Source organism: Sus scrofa, chromosome 8, assembly GCF_054392235.1.
Source record: "Sus scrofa isolate SSC_HxYL_T2T_F1_AM1 chromosome 8, Sscrofa_HxYL_maternal_Yorkshire_Landrace_v2.0, whole genome shotgun sequence".
Lineage (NCBI taxonomy): Eukaryota > Metazoa > Chordata > Mammalia > Artiodactyla > Suidae > Sus > Sus scrofa.
The window spans coordinates 84,178,748-84,201,561 of NC_139390.1; the positions used below are offsets into that span (position 1 = coordinate 84,178,748).

At 42.3% G+C, this 22,814-nt stretch overlaps 3 protein-coding genes across 18 annotated transcripts in view; 2 read left to right on the forward strand and 1 right to left on the reverse strand.

The window, feature by feature from the left end:
• Positions 1-22,814, forward strand: part of GATB (glutamyl-tRNA amidotransferase subunit B) — a 685,553-nt gene that overhangs the window by 506,420 nt on the left and 156,319 nt on the right. The gene's annotated exons all lie outside the window — the stretch shown is intronic.
• SH3D19 (SH3 domain containing 19) overlaps positions 1-22,814 on the forward strand; it is a 186,994-nt gene that overhangs the window by 37,394 nt on the left and 126,786 nt on the right. The gene's annotated exons all lie outside the window — the stretch shown is intronic.
• On the reverse strand, positions 7,852-11,892 carry LOC102163040 (serine protease 48). Its single transcript, XM_021100635.2, has 6 exons — positions 11,692-11,892; positions 11,557-11,595; positions 11,232-11,391; positions 9,457-9,731; positions 8,573-8,736; positions 7,852-8,331 (listed from the first exon to the last, which is right to left on the reverse strand). The coding sequence occupies exons 1-6, from the start codon at positions 11,741-11,743 to the stop codon at positions 8,086-8,088; spliced, it is 936 nt and encodes a 311-aa protein (XP_020956294.2). The 5' UTR covers positions 11,744-11,892; the 3' UTR covers positions 7,852-8,085.

The following is a 22,814-nucleotide window of genomic DNA, read 5'->3' on the forward strand; positions in this document are numbered from 1 at the left end:
TTCGTTTTCATCTCCATCAGGCCGCAAGTCAGATTTTCTGAGAAATAGACTCTAACACAGAGATTTGTGTCCAAAAAATTTGTTGGGGAATGTCTTAGGATCAACACCTCAAGGACGGATAGAGGCAGGATTGGGCTGAGGGAGAGTTGATGTAATGCATTTGCATCAGAGGCCTCAGCCAATCCCACAGGTTGCTCTGGAGCTGCGGTGACCCTTCCAAGATGCCCAGAACTGAGACTGGAAGGCTGGGCCCTTGGACTCCTAACTGACTGTGTGCCTCCATGGAGGGGGTGTTACCTTGGGTGAGGTGGCTCTGGTGGCAGTGTTTGAAATTGGCCTTAGCTTTGAACTGTCAGCAGCCAGCACTCCTGGTTCCTAGGAAATTGAAAGCCTCGGTCTAGGTTCTGGTGGGGTGCAGCCTGGCATCTGCTGCAGAGTTCTTCTCTGTGCCTTTTATGTCTTCTGTACCCACCATTTATAGGGTACTAAGCCTGTGGAGGCAGAACTCAGTGAAGTGTTAAAGCGTATTATTGCTCTCTGTAGCTTAAAATTGGAAAGTTTGAAAGAAACACATGAATAATTTTTAAAAATAATAGAAAACCAAAAAAAAAAGAGTAGAAGACCATAAAATATAGCTGTTTTGATATGACTTATTCAGCTGCAAGTAACAAAGACTCCCTTAAACTAGCTTAAATGGAGAGAGATTAGTTTAAAGCTATTGTTATAGCCTGAAACATGTCCCATCCCCGCCCCCCACCGCCCCACCAGCTCCACATTTGTATGCTGCAGTCCTAACTCCCAGTACCTTACAGTGTGATCGGATTTACAGCTGGTGTCTCTAGGTAAGTTAGGGTAACACCAGGTCATTAGGGTTCATCCAGCTTGACTTATGTCCTTCAAGAAGAAATTGGGAAGCAGACACATGCAGAGGGAGATGGCCGTCTCCAAGTCGAGGAACAGACCTTCCCTCTCGTCCCTCAGGAGGAACCGACCCTCTGACACCGTGGTCTCAGGCGTCTAGATCTATGAGAAGATAAGTTTCTGTTGTTTAAGCCTCCCAGTCCGCGGTGCTTTTTTCTGGCGACCCTAACAGACTAATAGAGATACTTGAGGAACAGAGAGGAGAACAAAGTAACAGGAACATCTGGAGCTGTCCTAGGGCAGACTGGAGGCCAGAGTGGAGACCAGAGCTGGCAGGGGCTCTGGGTGCACGACAGCTGGAGAGCTCAGAGCAGCAGTTTGGATCTCACTCTGGTCCCCAGCTGTCAGGATGGCCTGACCTCATTGCCTGCTGTTTCATTCTATCCCACTGCGAACTCCCCAAGTTTTTCCTTATTTTCAGTGCAAATTCCTGAGAAATTGAAGAGGTTATCTTTTCTTACTAGTCCATAGGGTTATGGCTATGGACTAAGTCTCTTTGCAGGGAGTGCCCTCATGCATGACAAGAAACAGGACCAGGTAAGCAGCAGGGACTGTACTGTATCTTGGTACAGTGAGATGTTTACCTCTTTCAATCCAGATTTTATTTATTTTTTATTTTATTTTATTTTTTGTCTTTTTTTTTTTGCCATTTCTTGGGCCGCTCCCACGGCATATGGAGGTTCCCAGGCTAGGGGTCTAATCGGAACTGTAGCTGCCAGCCTACGCCAGAGCCACAGCAACGCAGGATCCGAGCCGCGTCTGCGACCTACACCACAGCTCACGGCAACGCTGGGTCGTTAACCCACTGAGCAAGGGCAGGGACCGAACCTGCAACCTCATGGTTCCTAGTCGGATTCGTTAACCACTGCACCACGACGGGAACTCCCATTTTTCCAGATTTTAGATGTGAATGTTTTTTAAAAAAAAAAAAAAATTTTTCAGAAGTGTCTTGTGGTGCAGCAGGTTAAGAATCTGGTGTTGCTGAAGCTGTAGCACAGGGTGCAACTGCAGTATGGGTTCAAGCCCTAGCCTGGGAACTTTCGCCTGCCACAGGTGCGGCAAAAAACAAAAAACAAAACTCCATCTACTTGTTTACTGACCACCACTGAATTGTTTACCTACTTTCTGTTTTCTGACTTCATTCGTGACTACCTGACAGGGTGAACGTCTCCTCCTACTAGTATTATTTAATTTAGCCCCTCCATGCATTTTTAATGGTTCTTGTTTTATGCATCCTATTTTTGTGTGTATGTGGTTTATACATTCATTCTGGTCATGCATCTAATCAGTCACTGTGCTTTTTATCATTATGCAGTGACTGAGTATTTTTCACCTTGATTTTTTTCTGAAATTAATATTGCAACCTGCGACTTTATTCTGTCCATTTAATCAAAGCAAATATTTCTTGTTTATATCACAATTGGTTTTTCTTATTCATATAACAGCTGGTATTCTAATTAATTTATTGTATTCACAGACGATTTTAACTGTTTAGTCCACTCATTTAAGTATAGCTTTAGGAGTTCCCGTCGTGGCTCAGCAGTAACGAACCCAACTAGGATCCATGAGTTTGATCTCTGGCCTCACTCAGTTGATTAAGGATCCGGCATTGCTGTGGCTGTGGTGTAGGTCAGCAACTGCAGCTCCAATTCAACTTTAGCCTGGGAACTTGCATATGCTGCAGGTGTGGCCCTAAAAAGCAAAAAAAAAAAAAAAAAAAAAAGTATAGCTTCTAAAAATATCAGACCTCAGTTTGAGATTTGCCTTCAAGTAATGTCTAGAGTAAAGGTTGTCTAGACACCAGGTCTTTCTGTTGATTTATCAGAGGAACAAAAATTTGACTGGACACTCCTTTCCCTTTGAGGGTCCTGTGGTTGTCCCAGACCTTTAGACTTTATATCCCTAGGCAGGTGCACCTCCCTGGTGGTTTGGTGGCTAGGCTTTTATATCGCCAGCCAAGTCTGAAGTCACTGAATATTTTTCAAATATTATTTGGATTATTCACAGAATCTCTTTTCCCTTTTGTTTAAATGTTTTATGAAAATGTATTTTTGGTTTTGGTTTCAATTTAGTTGGAAATAAACTTTATTAGAAATAACTAAGATGGCGTTCCCCTCATGGCGCAGTGGAAATGAATCTGACTAGGAACCACGAGGTTGCGGGTTCGATCCCTGGTCTTGCTCAGTGGGTTAAAGACCTGGTGTTGCCGTGAGCTGTGGTGTAGGTTGCAGACGCAGCTCAGATCTGGTGTTGCTATGGCTCTGGTGTAGGCTGGCAGCTACAGCTCCAATTAGATCCCTAGCCTGGGAACTTCCATATGCCTCAGGTTCAGCCCTAAGAACAGGACAAAAAAAAAAAAAAAAAAAAAAAAATTAAGGCAAGCTTTTTATGAAAATTAGATAAAAGGAAGGAATTAAATAGTCATCTTGCTTTTCCTGTCCAAACTTCAGAGTGACAAAATGGGCTTAGCTGCTGAGGGGAGAATTTCAGCTACTACATTCCTATGGGTTAGAGTGATAGAATTTGAAAGCAATGCTTACAGGCCCTCCCTCCTGAGATCATTGATCTAGGGGCTGATTACCAGTAGTTGAAAGTTTTAGAGGAAAGGTTGATGGAGTGCACAGACTGTTACCATTTGAACCCTCTGTTCAATCTTGGTATCATGAGGAGAGGGATAAGGCAGACCTGAGCCATCTAGTGTGATGTAATGTGAAGGAATATCCAATGAAGTATTCTTGTCAAAAGGAAATCTGAGTCTCTAAAACTGCTTCCACTTATAGTGTATACAGGGGATAAAAGAGTAAGTTAAGTTACAAGACAAGGAAGTTAACAGTCAAATCCAGAACATGGGACCTTTTACAAAACAACTAACCTAGGAACTCCTGCTGTGGCACAATGGGATTGGTGGCGTTTTGGGAGCGCTGGGATGCAGGTTCCATCCCTGGCCCAGTGCAGTGGATTAGGGGTCCAGCCTTGGCAGCTCAGATCTGATCCCTGGCCCACAAGCTTCATATGCCTCGGGGTGGCAAAGAATGAAAAAAATTAAATAAAACTAACTTGGTTTCTGTAATAAGTCAATGGTTCGAGGGTACAAAGTGAGAGAAACTCCTCCAGGTGAAAAGAAATGTAAGAGTCATAAATGTATGTGGCCTCTGTTTAGATCCTGATTTAACAAATCTAAGAAGACATTTTGATACCATCAAGGAGATTTGATAATTGGGTATTATGGTATGAAGGAATTATTGTTAATCTTGATAGATATAATAGTGATACTGAGTTTTGTAAGAAAATGTCCATTATAAAGAAAGAGTTGGAACCTATGTGTGCTTTCCAACCTCTTTCATTGTATTGGAGAAATCTTCTTTGGTTTTCAGCCCACAGTATTATTCTGTCATTTTTATGGGAATGACTGCATGACCTTAGGCAAGTCACTGTTAGAAGATCAAGAAGATGACTGGGACAGGAGTTTCTCTTCCTAAGGTTGTTTTGAATAAATAATTATTCAGAAGAAGTAGGAATTCCTGTTGTGACACAGCAGAAACTAATCTCACTAGTACACATGAGGATGCATGCTCAATCTCTGGCCTTGCTAAGTAGGTCAGGGATCTGGCGTTGCCATGAAAATGTGGTGTAGGTTGCAGACGAGGCTTGGGTCCTGCGTTGCTATGACTGTGGCATAGGCCAGCAGCTGTAGCTCCAATTTAACCCTAGCCTGGGGACTTCCAATATGCCAAGGGTGCGGCCATAAAAAGCCAAAAAAAAAAAAAAAATCAAAAGTAAAGCTGTGTGCACCCACATGGAGACTGGACTATAATAAGAGGTACAAATAACTAAAACCAAATGGCAGATGTTATTTTGGCATTGTGTAAGGGAGACCTTTAATAGAGCTTTCCAACAGTTAAGGGGGTAATTTGGTATAGTGGAAGGACCAAATCTTTTGAGTTAGGCAGTCGTTAGATGAATCTGTTTAATCAGATATTAGCTATGTGATCTTGGGCAAGTTACTTAACATTTCTGATCCTTACTTGTTTTGTGTATGTGATATCATAGTGGAAGTAAGTAATACCTTCTTGAGTTGTTGGGAGAAATAAGATAGTTTTTTAAGTGCCCAACATAGTAACTGATGTAGAGAAGGCATAAAGTAAATACAAGTTCCTGCCATAATAAGGGGTGAGATAAAGATTTCATGACACCCAGAGAATCCCCTTGGCTCAAGCCATCTCAATCTAGGCTCTGGACCCTTAGCTTTTTCACTTATGAAATTCTTATCAGAGCACTTAGAATAGATCAAATTCAAGAGACTGACTCACTAATATTTAAGGGACTTGTATGTGAGCCAGAATGTTAATTTGCAATGAGGAGTATTCATTTTTATCACTGGGATTTTCATTTTCCCCAACCAGGATACACCTTTTTGATATTGAGTAGGGAAACCAAATTAGTAAGTGGATGGTGGTTTGAAGAGTTTTAGGGTCAGAAGGAGTGGAAGTGGCTAATCCCCATAAGCATTTCACTCACCAGGATGAAATATGCAAAGACAAGGTGAAAGAGCACTTCTCCATAACAGAACATATTTCTCTAAATAAATACAAAGTTTTCATTCATCAGACTCAGAATCTCTCTCCCTGAACAGCAGGGGTCTGATGAACACATAGATACCTGGCTTTTATTTTTTTGGATTCCTCTTCCTGATACTGTTTTTCTTCAGTTAGTGCCAAATGCTATAGATAACCCTTAACCTTTCTCAGGTATGATCTCGTTCCTCGCATGCTGCTTTGAGATATACCCAAATCTCCAAGTTTAGCTTATTCCTGCAACACATCAGGCATGTCTTTACTCAAACTTGTGGAGTCCTTTCTATAGAAAACCATTTTACTTAAGTTTCAGTTTTAGAGGATTCTGGTGGCAAGTGATGGGACAGACCTGTGCTGTGTAGTGAAGAGTTCCCATTCCCCCATTACCAAAAGTTAGTTAGTTAGTTCATTAGTTAGTTTTCCACTGCTGCTGTATTAGAAGTGTAAGACCATCCATTGAGTCTGTGAAGCGAGCAGATTTATGCCTTGAGCCGAGTTGTATCAAATAACTTATAAGGTACCTTCTAACTATTTTATGATTCTGAATCCTGCTTTTATCTCTTTGTTGGATTTCATGACTTAGTATCTAGATCCATCTCATCTTCACTCACATTCTTTTACTTATTTAGCATCTCATGTGTTTAATGGGTTTATCTTTTTTTTTTTTTTTTACAGAAGCATTTTCTCAGTGTCAATTATGCCTTCCTTGCAGTTCTGTATTGTTGTCATCTTAAGAAAAATTTTGTCGGGATCGTATTAACATGAACAGTGTTCCTTTGAGGATAAATTATAGTCATTCTTTGAATCCTGCTTATGCTTTGTACAGTTTTTGCATTTGGGGAATAAATTTTTTCAAAGTTATTACTATTTTCTTTTAGGAATGGGAAGCTTTTTAATGGCCCAGATTTAATTTACTTATTTTTATGTAATTCTTCTATCTTTGCAGTTAAATGAAAATTTTCATTTCAAACAGTGATTTTATTGGTATTTAATGAAATTTGAGCAAAAGATGTTCACTTTGCTGCTGTTCCTTTCACCATCTTGTCAGAACTCCTTCTATTTACTTTTTACTATTATTTGTGAAGTGATACAGAGCATCCCATATTATTATAATCACTATGTCGTGAAATCCATAAATTAACTCAGTGCTGGCCTCATCCTATCCCATGTTCTTAACTACTCTTTGTACCATAAGTGCAGGGAAGAGATGGGAATCAAGCAGCCATATGTTTCTTATATGAGATCTGTTCTTAGGATATTACAGATTGGAGAGCTGTCTAATAAACACCTTTTCTAACCCCAGTGGGCCTCTGAGCACAAGTACGAGGTACTCTCGGAGGGTGGGATGAACAGGAGACTCAGAAGGCACTCTCTCCCTCCCCCAATACCTCTCTCTACCCTCTGCTCCCATGCCCCTGCTTAATCTGTGACTACTAAACACTCCCAGCTCCTTCATCCAGATCCTTCCCACATTCCACCTGTAGAAGGCAACCTTTAAGATGTCCCCAGTGAGTCTTGCCTCCTGCTAGTCACACCTTATCATTTCACTTCTAAAGTACAGAATACAACAGAGGTAATGAGACAGCAGTTTTGATAATCTGTTGATAAAGAGACCATAGCTTCCATTTGGGGTGCTCTCTCTCATTTTCTTTGACAACTTGCTCTGGATGAAGCCATCTGCCCTGAGACAGCCCTGCAGAGAGGCCTGTGTGAGTGAGCTTGAAGCAGATCCTTTCTGGTTGAGCCTGGAGATGACTGCAGTTTACAGCAGCAACCTCTTGAAAGACCCTGAGCTGGAACTACTTGGCTAAGCCCTCCCTGATTACTGACCCACAGACACTGAGAGATAGCAAATGTTTGTTGTTTTCAGCTGTTGTGTCCTGAGGTAATTTGTTTGTTTGGGGTTTTTTTTGGGGGGAGGGCATGTGGAAGTTCCTTGGCCAGGGGTCAAACCTGTGCTATCATAGCAACTTGAGCCACTGCCATGACAACACTGGTTCCTTAACCCACTTTGCCACATGGGAACTTCCTGGAGTAATTTGTTATACAGTAGTAGCTAACTAATACACTGCCATAGGCTCCTCTTGTCTGGTGTGCTTCAATGAAACCTTCTAATCTTCCAAGTCCCTGATTTTTTGTCAGAACCCAGTCTAGTCCAAGATTGGATGGTTTTCATCTTGAATTTGCCAAGGTCAAGCAAATTAACCTTTCTGGACCATGGCTGCTGCTGCTTTAGAATGTCAGGGATTTGTTGGGTCAAGTGATTTCCAGATCCCTTTCAGGCCTAAAGTTCTTTGCTTTTGTATTTCCTCAGGCACCAACTCCAGTTTCATCAAAAGAATGAATATGAGAAATAGTAGTTAGAATCAACCAAACTTTATTCACATGAGGGATCCTCTTTACAAGTTGACCTGCAAGAGAAAAGGCAACAAGCAGATTCATTTCCTGGGAGCTAGGCCTAGATGTAGTAGAACTGCATGTCTCACTGAATCTTCAAAGTATCTCTTCAGAATCCTCAACATCTAGAATATCCCCCTTTGTCCCTCATTCTTAATTGCCACTTTACCCTGGCCATACTGACTCCAGCCGGTTAAGGTAGCCTGAGGAAAATGAGAGGCAGAAGCCTAAGAGGGAAGAGCCCAGAGAAATCTGGACTGGGGGTAGCAGAAAGGTCAGCATGCGAGGTGGCTGACTTCTCAATCCAAGACTTATAGAAACTGATGTTCGTATATACTTGAGGCTCATTGGTTCTGCTGCAGTTTGATTCCCTGCTCATCACTCCTGCCAGGACCCAGAAATCCTCCACTTTGCACGTCAGGGGATCTCCTCTGCTGCCCTGGGGGAGAGAGACAGATGGCTGAGCCATTCACAGGGTAAAGGGAAAGACTCTCCAATAGTTCAACCAAGAGCTGTGGGATTAAGGGCCTGTCCAGACACCCCTGGGATCACCCAGGGACTCTGAAGCTAGGAGACATGGACGAAGCACATTGGGGAAGAGCAGCACTCTGAAAGGTGCCTAGAGAATAATAGGTTCTTTTTTTTTTTTTTTTTTTTTTAATAGAATAATAGGTTCTTACCCTACACTGATCTGTTGGCCCCACTGGGAGCCTGGAGCAGATCATGTCTTCACTGATGGGCTTGACTCCATGTAACAGGCTTTCTTTCTGATAGTAGTTATTGCAGGTCTGGAGATCAATGAGGGGCACTTTTAGTTCCTTCAGGGTATAAGATGGTTTCATAGCTGTAAGGTCAAAAAGAGTTAAAGCTGTCTTAAAAATTAGGAAGCAACTTTCAGCTGTGGATACAGATTACATGCCTTTGATTTTTCAGGGATAGCTCTGATTTCAGTTAGTCTGCCTCCACCATAGACAGCATTCTGATCTCTGGTTTGGCAAAGAGTCTAAAGGTCGAGTTCCCTGGATCTGAACAAGACCAAAGGCAGTTGCTTCTGCCCACCCAGATACCACACATAACAGAAGAATCTTTTGATTCAGGAAAACCTAAAATAATGAAAGATATGGGATTAAATTGTTGGGCTTTGGAATATATTTTTCTATTCCACAGATTAGATACATGAAGTCCTCCTGTCCCAGTCTGACTCAGGACCTGCTGTGCAGCGTTGCTCTCCTGGGTCCATCTTCATGTCTGCTTCTCCGTCCCCCTCACCACACACCCTCCACCCAGTGTGGAAGAACTGAGAACTGGCTTCTCTCTGAGTTCATTACCCTGTCCTTTTCACTTTCAAGGTCTTAGTAGTTTTAGGAGACAAGAACAAAAGCATATAAAAACAAGTGGAGAGATTACTGTAGGATTATGACAGAGGCAAGGGGAATTGAAGTCCGTGGTCCCTCAGGTTAGTTGCCGAGAGCACACCATGTCTGGTGCTAGAGGCGGGGTGGATAGAGCCAGGGAGGGAATGCCAGTGGAGGGAAGAGAGCTCAGAAAACCTAGTTATCCTCACATTGGGACATCCCAGAATTGCCCCATCCAGTCGTCCAGCAGGAGGTTGAGTTCTTCAGCTGGACCGCAGATGTCGGGAGGCAGATGGGCAGGACCACGGGGCTGAAAGAAATTGGGCGGGCCAGTTCTGCCACGGCGATGGTGCCCCAGGTGTTACCCTGCAAGCCAGGGTGCAGAATAACCCTGAGCACAGGGATGGTCTTCGTTTTAGAGTGTTGGTGCCCAGAGACCTGAAGTGACCCAACCAATACATTGTATTTGCTGGCATCCTTAGATCTGCAAAGAAGAGGAACAGAGCAAGTACTGTGGGTTTCTTGTGACTCCGTCATGGGGTGGCACAGCAGAGCCCAGAGCTCTGGAGGTTGCATTTTTAACTCTTAACTCTTCCTAAGTATTTGTTCCTTCAATAGGTGCTGAGCATCTCCTGAAAATATTTATAATGAATCTTAGACATGATCTGGCCCTCGTAGGGCTTTTGGTCTTAAGGGGTGTGTGTGTGAGTGAGTGAGAGAGGGAGGGAGGCAAGGAGGGAGGGGGACAGACAAGACACAAGTAAACAAGTATACTATTTTAAATTGCGATAAAAGGCAAACAGGATTTTAAGATAGAAAGTAAAAGATGAAGGAAGAGCCTATGAATTGTTGATTAGGGAAGGTGTCATTTGAAGAGGTAACTTGTCAACCAAGTCTCACAAAGTAGGAGTCAGCCATAAGAGCTGTAAGGAAAAGCATTCCAGAGAGAACAGGGTACGCAAGGGTATTGGGGGTAAGAAAGAGCTTGGCAGCTTCTAGGAATTGAAATTAACCTGGAGTAGAATGGGAGGATGTTGGGAAAATGAGCAGTTATCTGGCAATTCATGGCTGGTAGGTTTTATTCTAGGTGCTTGAGCATTGAATGGTGGATTTGAAGGAAGGAATAACATGATCTTGCCTCTGACTTTTAAAAAATGACTTTGTTGTGTGTTTGAAGGTAGCAAAACCTATTTTATAACTGCAGTGATCCAGGACAGTTATGCTAGAGTCAAAGTATATTTTGGAAGTAAAACTGAAGAAGTGGTGTGTGCAGTGACTATATAGAGGGCGAAGGAAAGTGAGGCTTCGTATTTCTGGCTTGAGCAACTGGCTCTGTTGTTGGATGAGATGTGAGAAGGGAAGAGAAAAGAAATATGTTTGGGGATATTGGTAGTGGTAAAAGTGTAGTTGGAGTTTCCTTGTGGCACAGTGTAAACGAATCTGACTAGGAACTATGAGGTTTCAGGTTTGATCCCTGGCCTTGCTCAGTGGGTTAAGGATCTGGCGGTTGCCATGGCTGTGGTGTAGGCCCGGTGGCTGTAACTCCAATTAGACCCCTAGCCTGGGAACCTCCATATGCCACCTAGCCGTCCACTGAGCTACTATGGAACTCCCCAAATATGACATTTTAAACCATGGGAATGGCTGGGGCCATCTAGGGAGAGTGAAGGGGCTGCGAACTGTGCATCCAGAGTGGTTTGAAGATGTGGGTGGGCTCTAAGGGGAGGGCCTTCTCTGGGGAATGTCTCCTTGAGCAGAGAATTAGGGACTCATTTCAGTCAAGATGACTGTCAAATGTGAAGGACCTGCAGTCTAAGAGTAGTTGCACTGCCCTGAGAGCTAGGGCAGGGGGCATTTGGACCCACTTCTAGGGCACAGCGTGCTGCTTCGGGCTGTGCAGGATGAACTCCTCTGCCCTTAGCTCGGGAGCTCCAGTCCCCCGCGTCCCCGCTATGGGTCTCCCCGAAGCAAGGCCAGCACTCACCGGAAGCAGCTTGCCGTCGTCAGCACCCAGCGCTCTGAGATGAGGGTGGCCGCACAGACGTGTAACAGGTCCTGGCGGATGCTGACTTGCCAGGGCCACTGCCCCACGTTGGCCTCCATGCCTGAGGCGATGCCAGATAAGACGGCGGGACGCCCACAGACTGCGACAAAAAGGAGAGTGGCCTGGGGGACCTGCTCCGCCCCCTCTCCACCCACTCCCCAAATTGTGCCTCTCCTCTCCCCTCTTTGGCACCAGTTCCCTTGGTGTCCCGTCCCGTTCTCTCCACCTCCCACCCCAAATTGCTGGCCCTGGCTGGGCGCCTTACTTGACTTCACGAGATTCTTTGGTTCCTCCTCTTCTGTGCCTGGGGACAGAAAAGGAGGGACATGGGGGACACCCAGGATGGCTTCTTGTCGCCGAGATCAGCTCACACCCCGGTCAGACCCGGCCTGGGGCTCACCTGAGACCCCCAGCAGAAGCTGCACTAGGAAGACCCAGCCTGCAGGGCCCATGTTTCCGTCTCAGAGTCAGCACTTCCTGCTTTGTGGACCCAGGCTCCTGGGAAGAGGCCAGCAGGGGCAGCCGGAGAAGAGGGGCAGGACTAGCTCCACCCTCTCCCCTCCTTTGGTACTCACCCTGGCCTGACCAGATACTAAAGGGGGCGGCTACGGCGGCGGCGCCCCCTGCTGTCTAGGCAGAGCAGGGGGCCTGGGTTTCCTGCCTGTGGGCGGAGGAGGGCAGGGCTCACTCGGTGCACAGGGCCCCTGGTGTGGGTGGAGGCCGGGCTCTCAGACCCTCTGCCTTGTCTGCCACGTCAGGGTCCTGCCTTGGCTGCTCCCGTCCACCTCCTCACCCCCGGCCTAGAGTGAGCCAGTCTGGGGCAGGTCCCTGAGCTTGGGTCACAGAGAGCCGTGGGCAGAAGGCTGCCTGAAGTCCTTGGCCTCTAGAACTGCTGCAGGACTGACAAGAGAAGATAAAAAAGAGAAAATAAGCCAGCTAATTAGCTGACCAATATGTTCTGCCTTCTCACTGTCCCTTTTTTGCTTCAATCTCTACCTGTTGTAATTTGTTCTTTGCCTTCCTAAGTCAGCAGATGTTTAGTGGAGCTTTATTGTTGGAGGTGTTGAGCAGGACCTGTAAAGGAGCACTGAAATGTGAGGGGTGTCCACCTCCAAGGAGTTCACAGCCTGGTCTGAGAGAGGCAGTATAAGGAAATAACGCCAGAGGTTTTGACTCTTCAGTCTTCACTAAGAAAAACTCTGAAAGCCTAAGGACAGAGCTGGGGGCTGGCCCAGGCTGCTGAGCCTCCTTTCTTGGCTCCCACCAAAGGCTAGTTTTGAGAACTTTTGAACTTAGGCAATGCACATTACCTCAGTGCTGAGCAAATGTTGTTGCTGTTAAAAACATGGCAATGGTGAAATAGTCATTGAGGCTCTTGGCCCAGGGGGGCATCATGGGTATAATGAAAATGAATGAGATTAGGAGGCCTGTAAAACCAAGGGGAGGTTATACTTCTAAATATCAAGAATGGGATTATTAGTATTATTTAAATTGAGGATTAATTTAACTTAAAGCTTTCGTCCAAAGACCAAAAAAAAAAAAAGGATGAGAGCTAAGTAGCTCACATCATTTGATAATAAGAACCATGATTTTAAGTCAGGTGATAATTTTTATCTCCGTGGCAATTAATTCAGTGAGTATGCTGCAATATTGTACAAAGCACATTAGTTAACATAATAAGTGGTTTATGGGGGACTAGGAAATATTTCTTGTTTCTTGTCTCTTCCTAAATGGTGATGCCATCATTTTGAATCATGATTAAATCATTTATGTGAAGAACTAAATGAAGTATTTATATTTTTTATGTAACTTGAAATAAAAGTTGAATTAAGAGAAATTGGCTTTTTCCTCTTTCAGATACCACTCTTTCCAGCTGCACATTGGGTTCCCCATTCTCTGGATACCCTTTGGACTGTCCTGACATTTTATTGACTTTTATTTCCTAAGGAACCTGTCTCATACAACTGCCTCCATGAGAGCCCACCTCAGCTTTGCCTGGTTATCGGTTGTAGGAGGGATAATTCCAGAGCCAAATAAAAGTACCAAAGATCTCAAGATATGTGTCTTCTCTCCCTATTTAGAAGAGAATGGTTAGGGTCTCAGAATAGAAGACAAAAATAATTATAGCCTTAAGGCCCGGAAGTTAGATACTAGTACTAAGATACTAATGTGGGGAGTTCCTGTCGTGGTGCAGCGGAAACGAATCTGACTAGAAACCATGAGGTTGCTGGTTCGATCCCTGGCCTTGCTCATTGGGTTAAGGATCCAGTGTTGCCATGAGCTGTGGTGTAGACTGGCAGCTGTAGCTCCAATGTGATGCCCAGCCTGGGAACCTCCATATGGCATGGGTGCAGCTCTAAAAAGCAAAAAAAAAAAAAAAAAAAAAAAGGTACTACGGTACATAATTAATAATGTAATAATGTAGACAACTATAAACTCTGGAGAGGGAAGGACCATTTAAAATCTTTGTTATATTCAAGTTTTTTTGATTTACAGAGAGAATGAACTAGTGTCTATAAATTTTAAATTGATTCTAAGCAGTTAGGCATGTGATCAGACAGAAGCTTGACAGTATTTTAGATTTTCATAACATTTTCATCCACACAGTGCCTCTGGGAGGAAAGTGTGTTTTCATTTCTGTTTTATAAATGAGGAAACAGGATTTTGGAGGTTAAATGACTTAACTAGTTGTATGTATCATACTGTAAACTAGCAAAGTAGGGAGTTGCATCTATTTCCTAGTCTAGTAACTGATTTTAAATCAGTTCTTCTGATTTGTTGTCTAGTAGTTTTTGCCCCCATGCTTCAACAGCTTTCTAAGTCTAGGAGACATCATTCATTTATTCAGCAATCATATTTTTAGTGCCCATGCTGGGCACTGTTCTAGAACAGAGGAATGACAATGTAGAAAAAACCCTGCCATCATGGAGTTTATATTCAATTTTAGGTCAGATCATGACAACTTCTGTGGAGAAAAATAAAACAAGATAGGAGGAATTCCTGTTGTGGCTCAGTGTGTTAAGAGCCTGATGTTGTCTCTTTGAGGATGTGGGTTCCATTCGTGGAGTTACCTTTGTGGCTCAGCAGGTTAAGGACCTGACATTGTCTCTGTGAGGATGCAGGTTCGATCCCGGGCCTCACTCAGTGGGTTAAGGATCTGGCGTTGCCACAAGCTGCAGTGTAGTTTGTAGATATGGCTCGGATCCCATGTGGCCGTGGTGTAGGCTGGCCGCAGCTGCTCTGATTCAACCCCTGGTCTGGGAACTTCCATATGCTTCAGGTGTGGCCCTAAAAAGAAAAAAACAAAACAAAACAGGATAGAGATGCTGGGGTCAGGCATCACATTTAAATAAAGTGGTCAGGAAAGGCATCACTGAAGTGGTTTCTGGGCAGGTATCTGAGGAGAAAGAGGCAATGAGCCTGGTGGTTAACTGAGGGAAAAGGGGTTGAAGCATAGAGAGTAGATTACAGAAGCCCTGAGTTGGGGTGGGGGAGGTGTTTGAGACATTCGAGAAATGCTGAAGCTAGAGCAAGGGTCTCCAGTGGTAGATAATGAGATCAGACAGGGAACAGAGCCCTACTCTGTGGGCTCTTGTAGGCTACTGTGAGAGTTGGTTTCTATTCTTCGTAGAACAGCAAGATTTTGACCTGACTTCCATGGAAGCCTTAAATGGATCCCCTTGGCTCCTGGGTTGAGAGTGGTCAGGGGTAGAAAAATGGAGACCAGCTGGAAAACTGTTGCCATGATTTGGGCAGGAGGTAATGGTGGCTTTGGACCAGGCCCATGGAGGCAGAAGTGGTAAGAAGTGGTGTATTAGGTTGCATTTTGAAGGCACAGCTAGTGGGACCTGCTCATGGATTGGTTGTGGGTAGGAGTCAACATTGACTCCAGGGTTTTTGGCTTGAGCTACTGGAAGTGTAGAATATCCATTTCCTGAGATGCAGCACACTGTAGGAGGAGCCGCTGTATGAGGGGTAGATGGAAAATTGACTTATAGACATATTAAGTTGAAGATGGTGGATAAATGTCCAACTGAAGATGGCCACTAGGCAGTTGAATATATAAATCTGGAATCAGGAGATCGCCACACACTGAAGGACTAGTTTAGGGTGTTAACAACATGTCATAGTATTCAAAGCCAAGAGATGAGATTAGGTCACCTAGGGAGTGAGTATAAATAAAACACTCTCTCAGTCCTAAGGATTGATCACACTAAAGTTTAGATGAGATAAGCTAAAGCTAATAAATGGAGAGGATAGCAGAGAGGAAGGCAGAGAACTGACAGGAGTGTTCTGGAAGCCAAATGGACTGTGTTTCACGGAGGAAGAAGTGATTGGCTGCCAAGTGCTGCAAAAACGAAGAACTGACCATTGGATTTAGTATCATGGCATGGATTCCAGAAAAAGAGGAGAGTACTTGGAGAGTGCAAATGTAGGCAATTTTTGAGTAGTTTTGCTGTTAAGAGAAACAGCTGGCAGAAGAGCCTGGGTGGCACAGAGTTTTCAGTTCTTGTTTTGTTTTAAGATGAGAGAAATTACATCATGTTTGTGTGCTAATGGAATTGCCTAGGAAAGAGGGAGAAATGGATGATGCAGGAGAAAAAGTGGGAGATTTGCTGAAATTGTGTCCTTGATGGCTAGGAGGGGACTTGAACCTAACTCACTAGCTGGGGTGAGGATGCTTAGAATGGAGCACAGACGGGTCTCTCCTACAAGAGAAAAAGAAACTATGTAGGCACAGATGCCAATAGCTAGGAGATGTCATTGTAGAAGTTCTCTGCTGATGGTTTTCATTTCCTCCCTGAACTAGGAAGGAAGTCATCTATTGAGGCTGGGAAGGGAAGTCTTGAGGGCTGAGAAGGAGTGAACGGAACGTGGGAGGTGAATGGACCAGAGAAATGGTAGTATGACTGCTGGGCAGCAGAAAGCATTCACTTGCACTTTAGGTGAAATTGGCATAGTTGTGTGTTCACAAGCAGTGTTCAACAACATAGGTGGAGGCATAGAGAAGGCCAAAAGTTGGCTATAACCAGGTTGAAGATTTCTGAAGTGTGTGTAATGAAAGGGGGAGGGGCAAAGGGAGTGATTGTTATCATCACGAACTTCAGCTGGAAAGGAGGGAAGTAAGGAAGGGTGTGTAGAGAGTAAAACATGGTGAAAATCAGTGGATCATAAATCCTAATGAGGTTGCAAATATTGGAATTGGCATTCTTGCTATAAGGAGTGTAAGAGAGAGATTTGTGCTGGGAAGGTGAGATGCTTAACACTGAGATCCCGCAGATGGGGCAGTTATTGGGGATCCCAAGGCCAGGGAGGACCACGGAAGTGGCGTCAAAGGCCAGGTGAAGGATCACTTAGTCCCGAAGGAGATTGTGGCAGAAAGGCAGTGAATGCTAGGAAGGCTTATCTGGAGCATGCAGAGGTTTGTGGCTTTCCTTTCTTGGACTTTCCCCCGGTCCTTCAGAGTGAGGGCCAAGACCCCAGGCTGGAAGGCCACTGAAACTTGAGGCTGGAATACATCCATTGGGCAGCAGGCTTTGTTGACTGACCTTCAACTGCAATTAATCTAGCCAAAATGCAGTTTTTTTTTTTCAGCTACAGTTTTCCAGCAAGTTCACAAAACCATTGCAGGACATGGTATTATAGGTCTAGTGTGCAAATGACTGGTGCAGAATGTCCTTTGTCTCCAGGCAGCAGGTGGGAAGAAATCTAGAGTTAATACTTATTATTAAAATATTAGTAGGCCTGGTTCACTCTTCTGCTGCATGCTGAGCTATAATGTGTGGTTGATTTTTTTCCTTTACCATTATTGAAAATTTAAACAGTAGAAAAATGTATGAAGTAAAATAGAAAGTTTCCTCCTCTTTCTCTACTTCTAGTGACTCATGGGGTGTTTTTTGAGCATCATTCCAGGTCTCTCTTCCTTTATGCTTCCCTCTCTTTCTGCCTATATCTGTATATATATTTATTTGTGGGGGGTCTCCATATACATAAATGTGCATGTGTATGTTAAATCACCAAAAACGTGGAAATACTCCACATGCAACTTCACTTTTCCTACTCAAGACTTTTCCAACTTCCATGCCAGTATATACCAACCTTATTGCTTGTTTTAGAACAGCTGCATAGCAGTACACAATAGAGAATTAGCATAACTTTAAAATCATGCCCCCCCATCATGCCCTTGTTGGTGGACATAGGTTTTCTTTATTTTTGCAATTATAAAGTATGCTAATATATATATATATTCTTTACCACTCTTCTTGCACACTAGTACAATTGCTCTGGCATGGAATTACAAAAGGAAAGACTGTGCTTTACTGTCTGTCACAAAGAACTTTCTGTTTCAGAGAGAGCTTGGAGTAAGTGCCCGTCAGTGTGCAGGGGGAGTTGGGGGCAGTGCATGGCCTCCATCCTGCCCAGAGACGCTAACTGAGGAGGAACCCATTTTTGTGGAGGAGGCTGGAAAAAAATCTAGTAGTGCATGAGCCAGCCAGTGTGATGGCCTTTCTCTTGGACCTTTAAGCCCAAGAAGCAAGAGTCAGCCCTTACCTCATTAAAGTTACCTGCAGGAAAAAAAAAAAAAAAAGTCTCATCTCCATTGCCAAACTGTCCTCCAAAAAGATGGCCCCGATTTAGTGACTGAGGGCACCTCTTTTCCCACTTCCTCATTTGCACTTGTTGTTTATCCTGCTGCCTGCTCCATATTAGCCAATATGATAAGATCATTAGGAAAAAAATTATTTTAACCAAATAATACTGTAATAATTGTGGGGAATAACTGAAATGGTGGAGTGAGAAAAATAGGAAAATGTTTTTTTTTGATCCCTTAGGCAGAGGATAGAATATAAATGTTTCTCCAAATTCTGAGACTTAGCCAAAAGGGAAAGGGACTTAACTAATGCCTTTGTTAAACTAATACCTAACCCTAACCATAACTAATAACTGTAAGAGGCAGGGCTGGAGAGTAAGAAAAGTCATTAAAGTGAAAAGGCAGACCTAATTTCTTTTGTTTCTGAAAATGTTTTCAAATCTATTTGTTGAACAAGTTTGCAAAGATTTCAGGTTATCTGATAAACCCTTAATAAGGAATTGATTTCAGATTTTATCTGAGTTTAAGTCTGAGTTTTTGATGATTAAATTGGAAAGAAATTTTATATCATTAATCAACTTTACAGATCTTTAAACTGACCTTTTTTTTGGAAGGAGAAACCTGTATAGTACATATTTAATTTATAATAGTATACACTCAGCACTGCTTTTTCATTTTCTCATGCTTATTCTATATAAAATCTTGCATTTATGACCATCTAGTTAAAAGTCATATTTCTTGGTCAGTTGATAGCTTTCTAATACTTTTGTTCAGAGAAACATTTAAAAACAAGTTTTAGGTGTGAAACTAGAAAAACCAAGTATAATTCCTTTTCTGCTATTTAAGAAAATTTATTTAAATATTGTGACTTTTATGGATATGATGAACAAATATCTTGGACAGAGGGTTTATACACACTCTGAATATATGGATGAGTTGGATACCTTTATCGTGAATTCATACTTGTCAGCACAGCAATTACATAGTCTTAAGTGCTTTATAGTCAGGCTTTCATGTAAGTACACATCTGTTTAAAATTCAAAACAATCTTGTAATATGCACTTAATGTCTTTGAGGCTCACTTTATATCTTTGAGGAGAAGGTGATAAAAAAAGTAACAGATGGCCAACAAGGATATTAAGTTGACAGGAAAGCAACTTAATTTAGTAACTTTAGTTCCTGAATTTAAAAAATTTAAATCAGTATAAATTCACTTGAAGAAAATCTTGGGAGTATATTTCTCCTGAAGTGTTGTGTTTGTGTTTTGTGTCTTGTGGCTTGTGTCTCTGTAGGGTGGGTGCTGGGCAGGGATGAGGGAGAGAAAGAGGAAGAAGATGGATCTGAACCCATGTTTATGGTTCCAAAGTCAGGGTTCTGTCAACTTATCCAAGAGTCTGTTTTCTATTGACCTTTATCATTGGAAGAAATTCTTGACACTCACAGTTTGGGTAATCTTAGATCTAAATACACTCCTGACTGGATTATGCATGTTTGAACGTGTAAAAATATTTTCTTGTTAAATTTAATCTTTTACTTAATGTTCCCTGTTGTATGGGGAGAACTTCGAAGCAGAGTCAGAAATCAGATGACACTAATGCTTCCTAATTAAAGAAATCTCTATTCAGTGTTAACTGAAAATATATTGGCTGGACTTCTAGTCAGCTGGGCTTAATCCTCAGCACTAAATTCCTGAACATTATGGGTCAAGCACTTTCTCCAGCTTAGAAATAACTAGAGTTTTTCCAGGCTCTTACTAAGGGCAAAAAAAAAAAAAGAAAAAGAAAAAGAAATTAAGTAAAAGAAAATTGGAGTTCTTTTGCCGTACAGGGGGTTAAGGATCCAGCGCTGTCACTGCAGCCACTTGGGTTGCTGCAGTGGTGCGAGCTCGATCCTTGGACTGGGAACTTCCACATGATGTGGGCTCAGCCAAAAAGAAAAAGGAAAATTTAAAACTGTCTTGAGCTGCATGTCTCACAATTTCCAGGGGAAAAAAAAAACCGAAAACTATCTTATTGTTAGGGTTTAATGTGAAGTAAAGAAGAATGTCAGTTGCTGATATGTGTGGAGGTGGGGTGATCCTATTTTCATGTTTGCTACCCACTGCTAGCTGCCAGTGCGGGTATTAGGAACAAGTGTTTATGGAGGTCTCAGTACCGAACATAGGAAAATGAGGGCAATCTTCCTGCTCTTTTTCCCAGAGGTACCAGGTAGTTTTGGTGGGCTATGAGAAAATTACACCCTTTGTACATACACCACATTGTTTTCTCAAAAGTAAATAACTTTTTTATATAGCATAGTCACATTATAAGCAAGATTTGACTTTTTTGTTTAATCCCTATCAAATAGATGCATCTGTTCCTATACATTATGGTTATGGACTTGCACTGTGAAGACAAAACAGAGGGGCTGGAGCTGGCAGCAGGGATTGATTCTAGGTGGGCAAACAGGATCTTTTTTGGAAATGTTCTCAAATGATTGTGATAATGATTGCAAAACTGTAAATTTACTAAAAATCATTGAATTGTGCACTTCAAACAGGTAACATTTATGGCATGTAAATTAGGCCTCAATAAAGCTGTTAAATCTTTTTAATGAGGGGGAAAGTAAGTAACTATAGCTGACCACAGGAAACAGAAAATCTAGAACATTTATTATTGATGAAATAGAGAAAGTTGTGAAAGAGCTACCCTCCCTTTCCTCTCCTTCAAGTTTTCAGGGAAAAATCTATCATGCCTTAAGAAACAAATCATCCCAGTACGATCTTAATAGTGTTTGAGAACATAGAAAATGAAGTAAAGTTTCCAAATTCTTTTTTATGAATGGAAAATAACATTGATATTGAAACAAGGAGACATTTCTCCTAAAAGAAAACCAAAGATCAATTTTGCTATGAATATTGAGATAAAAATCTTTGGAAGAAAAATTATAAAATAGAATTCAGGATCACATAAGTAGTAACATACAAAACAGCAATATAGTTTAATGCGAAATAGTTTGGGCTCTAGAGCTGGACTAGTTTAGAATCCCCGTCCTAGGACCTAGCTCCATGACCTCAGCAAAGTAGCTGAACTTTTTTTCCATTTTCATCATTAAAGTGGAACCCTATAAAAGAACTTTACTTCATAGGATTCTTGTGAAGGCTGAGTGATAATAACTATGATAATAACACATAGTTTGTAAAAAAATTATGACTGTGTCAGAGTTTATTTTGTCATTGCAATATTGTTGACCCACTTGGATTTACTATTATAAAGAACAGTGCAATAAATATTTTCACATGGAAATTTCCCCCACTTTACTCCTGAAGATAGTTTTAGAAGTAGAATTTTGGGGATAGAGACATAAACTATTTAAAGGCCTATATTGCTCTCCAGAAAGATCATACCCCTTCCTACCAATGGTACATAAGAATGTCTACATTTTGGAGTTCCCATCGTGGTGCATCAGAAATGAATCCGACTAGAAACCATGTGGTTGTGGGTTCGATCCCTGGCCTTGCTTACTGGGTTGCTGTGAGCTGTGGTGTAGGTCGCAGACATGGCTCAGATCTCGAGTTGCTATGGCTGTGGTGTAGGCCAGTGGCTATAGCTCTGATTGATCCCTAGCCTGGGAACCTCCATATGCTGCAGGTGCAGCCCTAAAAAGGAAAAAAAAAAAAAGAATGTTGAATGTTTACATTTGCACCATTCACACCAGTATGGAATGTCATCTTTGCAAAGAAAATCTTAGGTAATTTAATAAGCTGGAAATAGAATGTAATGATTTTATATCCTTCACATATCGAGAGCCTACAACACAACCTTAATTCAAACATTAGCCCCAAACACCTGATGCCCTTGAGAAACAGAAACGTTATCAGTCCTCCTCTAGATGGATAACTGGAGTTAGGTTTTTATTTTCATATTCAAATTTTACATGATGTTAAGGTACTCTGCCTTTTGTAGCTTTGCTTTAGCTACCTAATCTGATTTTTTTAAAAAAGAGAATTCTGAGAAAAAGTTGTTTCAGCGATCTTCAAATGGAGAAAGAAACAATTTAGAATTAAATATTAGCATCTTTCTTTCTGGGTTTTGTTGCAAATTCTGTTTTTATTGACTTGGATGTTGAGCTTTCTTCTTACACCCTATTAAAGTTTTGTTTATTTCTTTTTAGGGCCACACATGCAGCATATGGAAGTTCCCAGGCTAGGGGTCGAATCAGAGCTGCAGCTGTTGGCCTATGCCACAGCCATGGCAACGCAAGGGATTGAACCCGCAGCCTCATGGATACTAGTTGGGTTCTTAACCAGCTAAGCCACAATGGGAACTCCAAAGTTTTGAACAATTTCTCTAAAATCTAAAGATATAATTTCTCAAACTCATGTATTGGGATGTCTTTGAATTCAAGAAAATCCTTAAGCATTTTATTTTTTCCATAATGTGAAAAGATTCTGTGGCTTCATGGTAAGATGTCCATGTTTTATTTACTATAGACACTTAAAAGTCAAGTTGGCTGTTATTCCCTAGATATTAAAATTAGGAACCAGGAGTTATTGTGGTGGCTCAGTGATTAAAGAACCCAACTAGTAACCATGAAGTTGCAGGTTTGATTCCTGGCCTCGCTCAGTGGGTTAAGGATCTGGCATTGCCGTGAGTTGTGGTGTAGGTCGCAGATAAGGCTCGGATCCTGAGTTGCTATGGCTGTGGTGTAGGCTGGCAGCTACAGTTCTGATTCAACCTCTAGCCTGAGAACCTCCATATGCCACGAGTGCAGCCCCAAAAAGACCAAAAAAAAAAAAAAAAAAAAAAAAAAAACCAAAAGCTCTTTCATTAAACCACGAAAATCACTTAGCTTCCCTGCCAGTCCACACCTGCTAATTCTTTGAAGAAATGCATGTAACCCTTTGGAAGTTAAATTTCACAATGAGCCTTGACAATCCACTGAATTTTTCA

Excerpts from the sequence above, each read along its gene's own strand:
- LOC102163040 (XM_021100635.2), bottom strand. The coding sequence starts at position 11,743 with ATGGGCCCTGCAGGCTGGGTCTTCCTAGTGCAGCTTCTGCTGGGGGTC. Across the intron at positions 11,392-11,556 it reads AAAGAATCTCGTGAAGTCAA|TCTGTGGGCGTCCCGCCGTC; the intron begins GTAAGGCGCCCA and ends TTTTTGTCGCAG. Across the intron at positions 8,737-9,456 it reads CAATTCTGGGATGTCCCAAT|CTATGAAACCATCTTATACC; the intron begins GTGAGGATAACT and ends TTGACCTTACAG.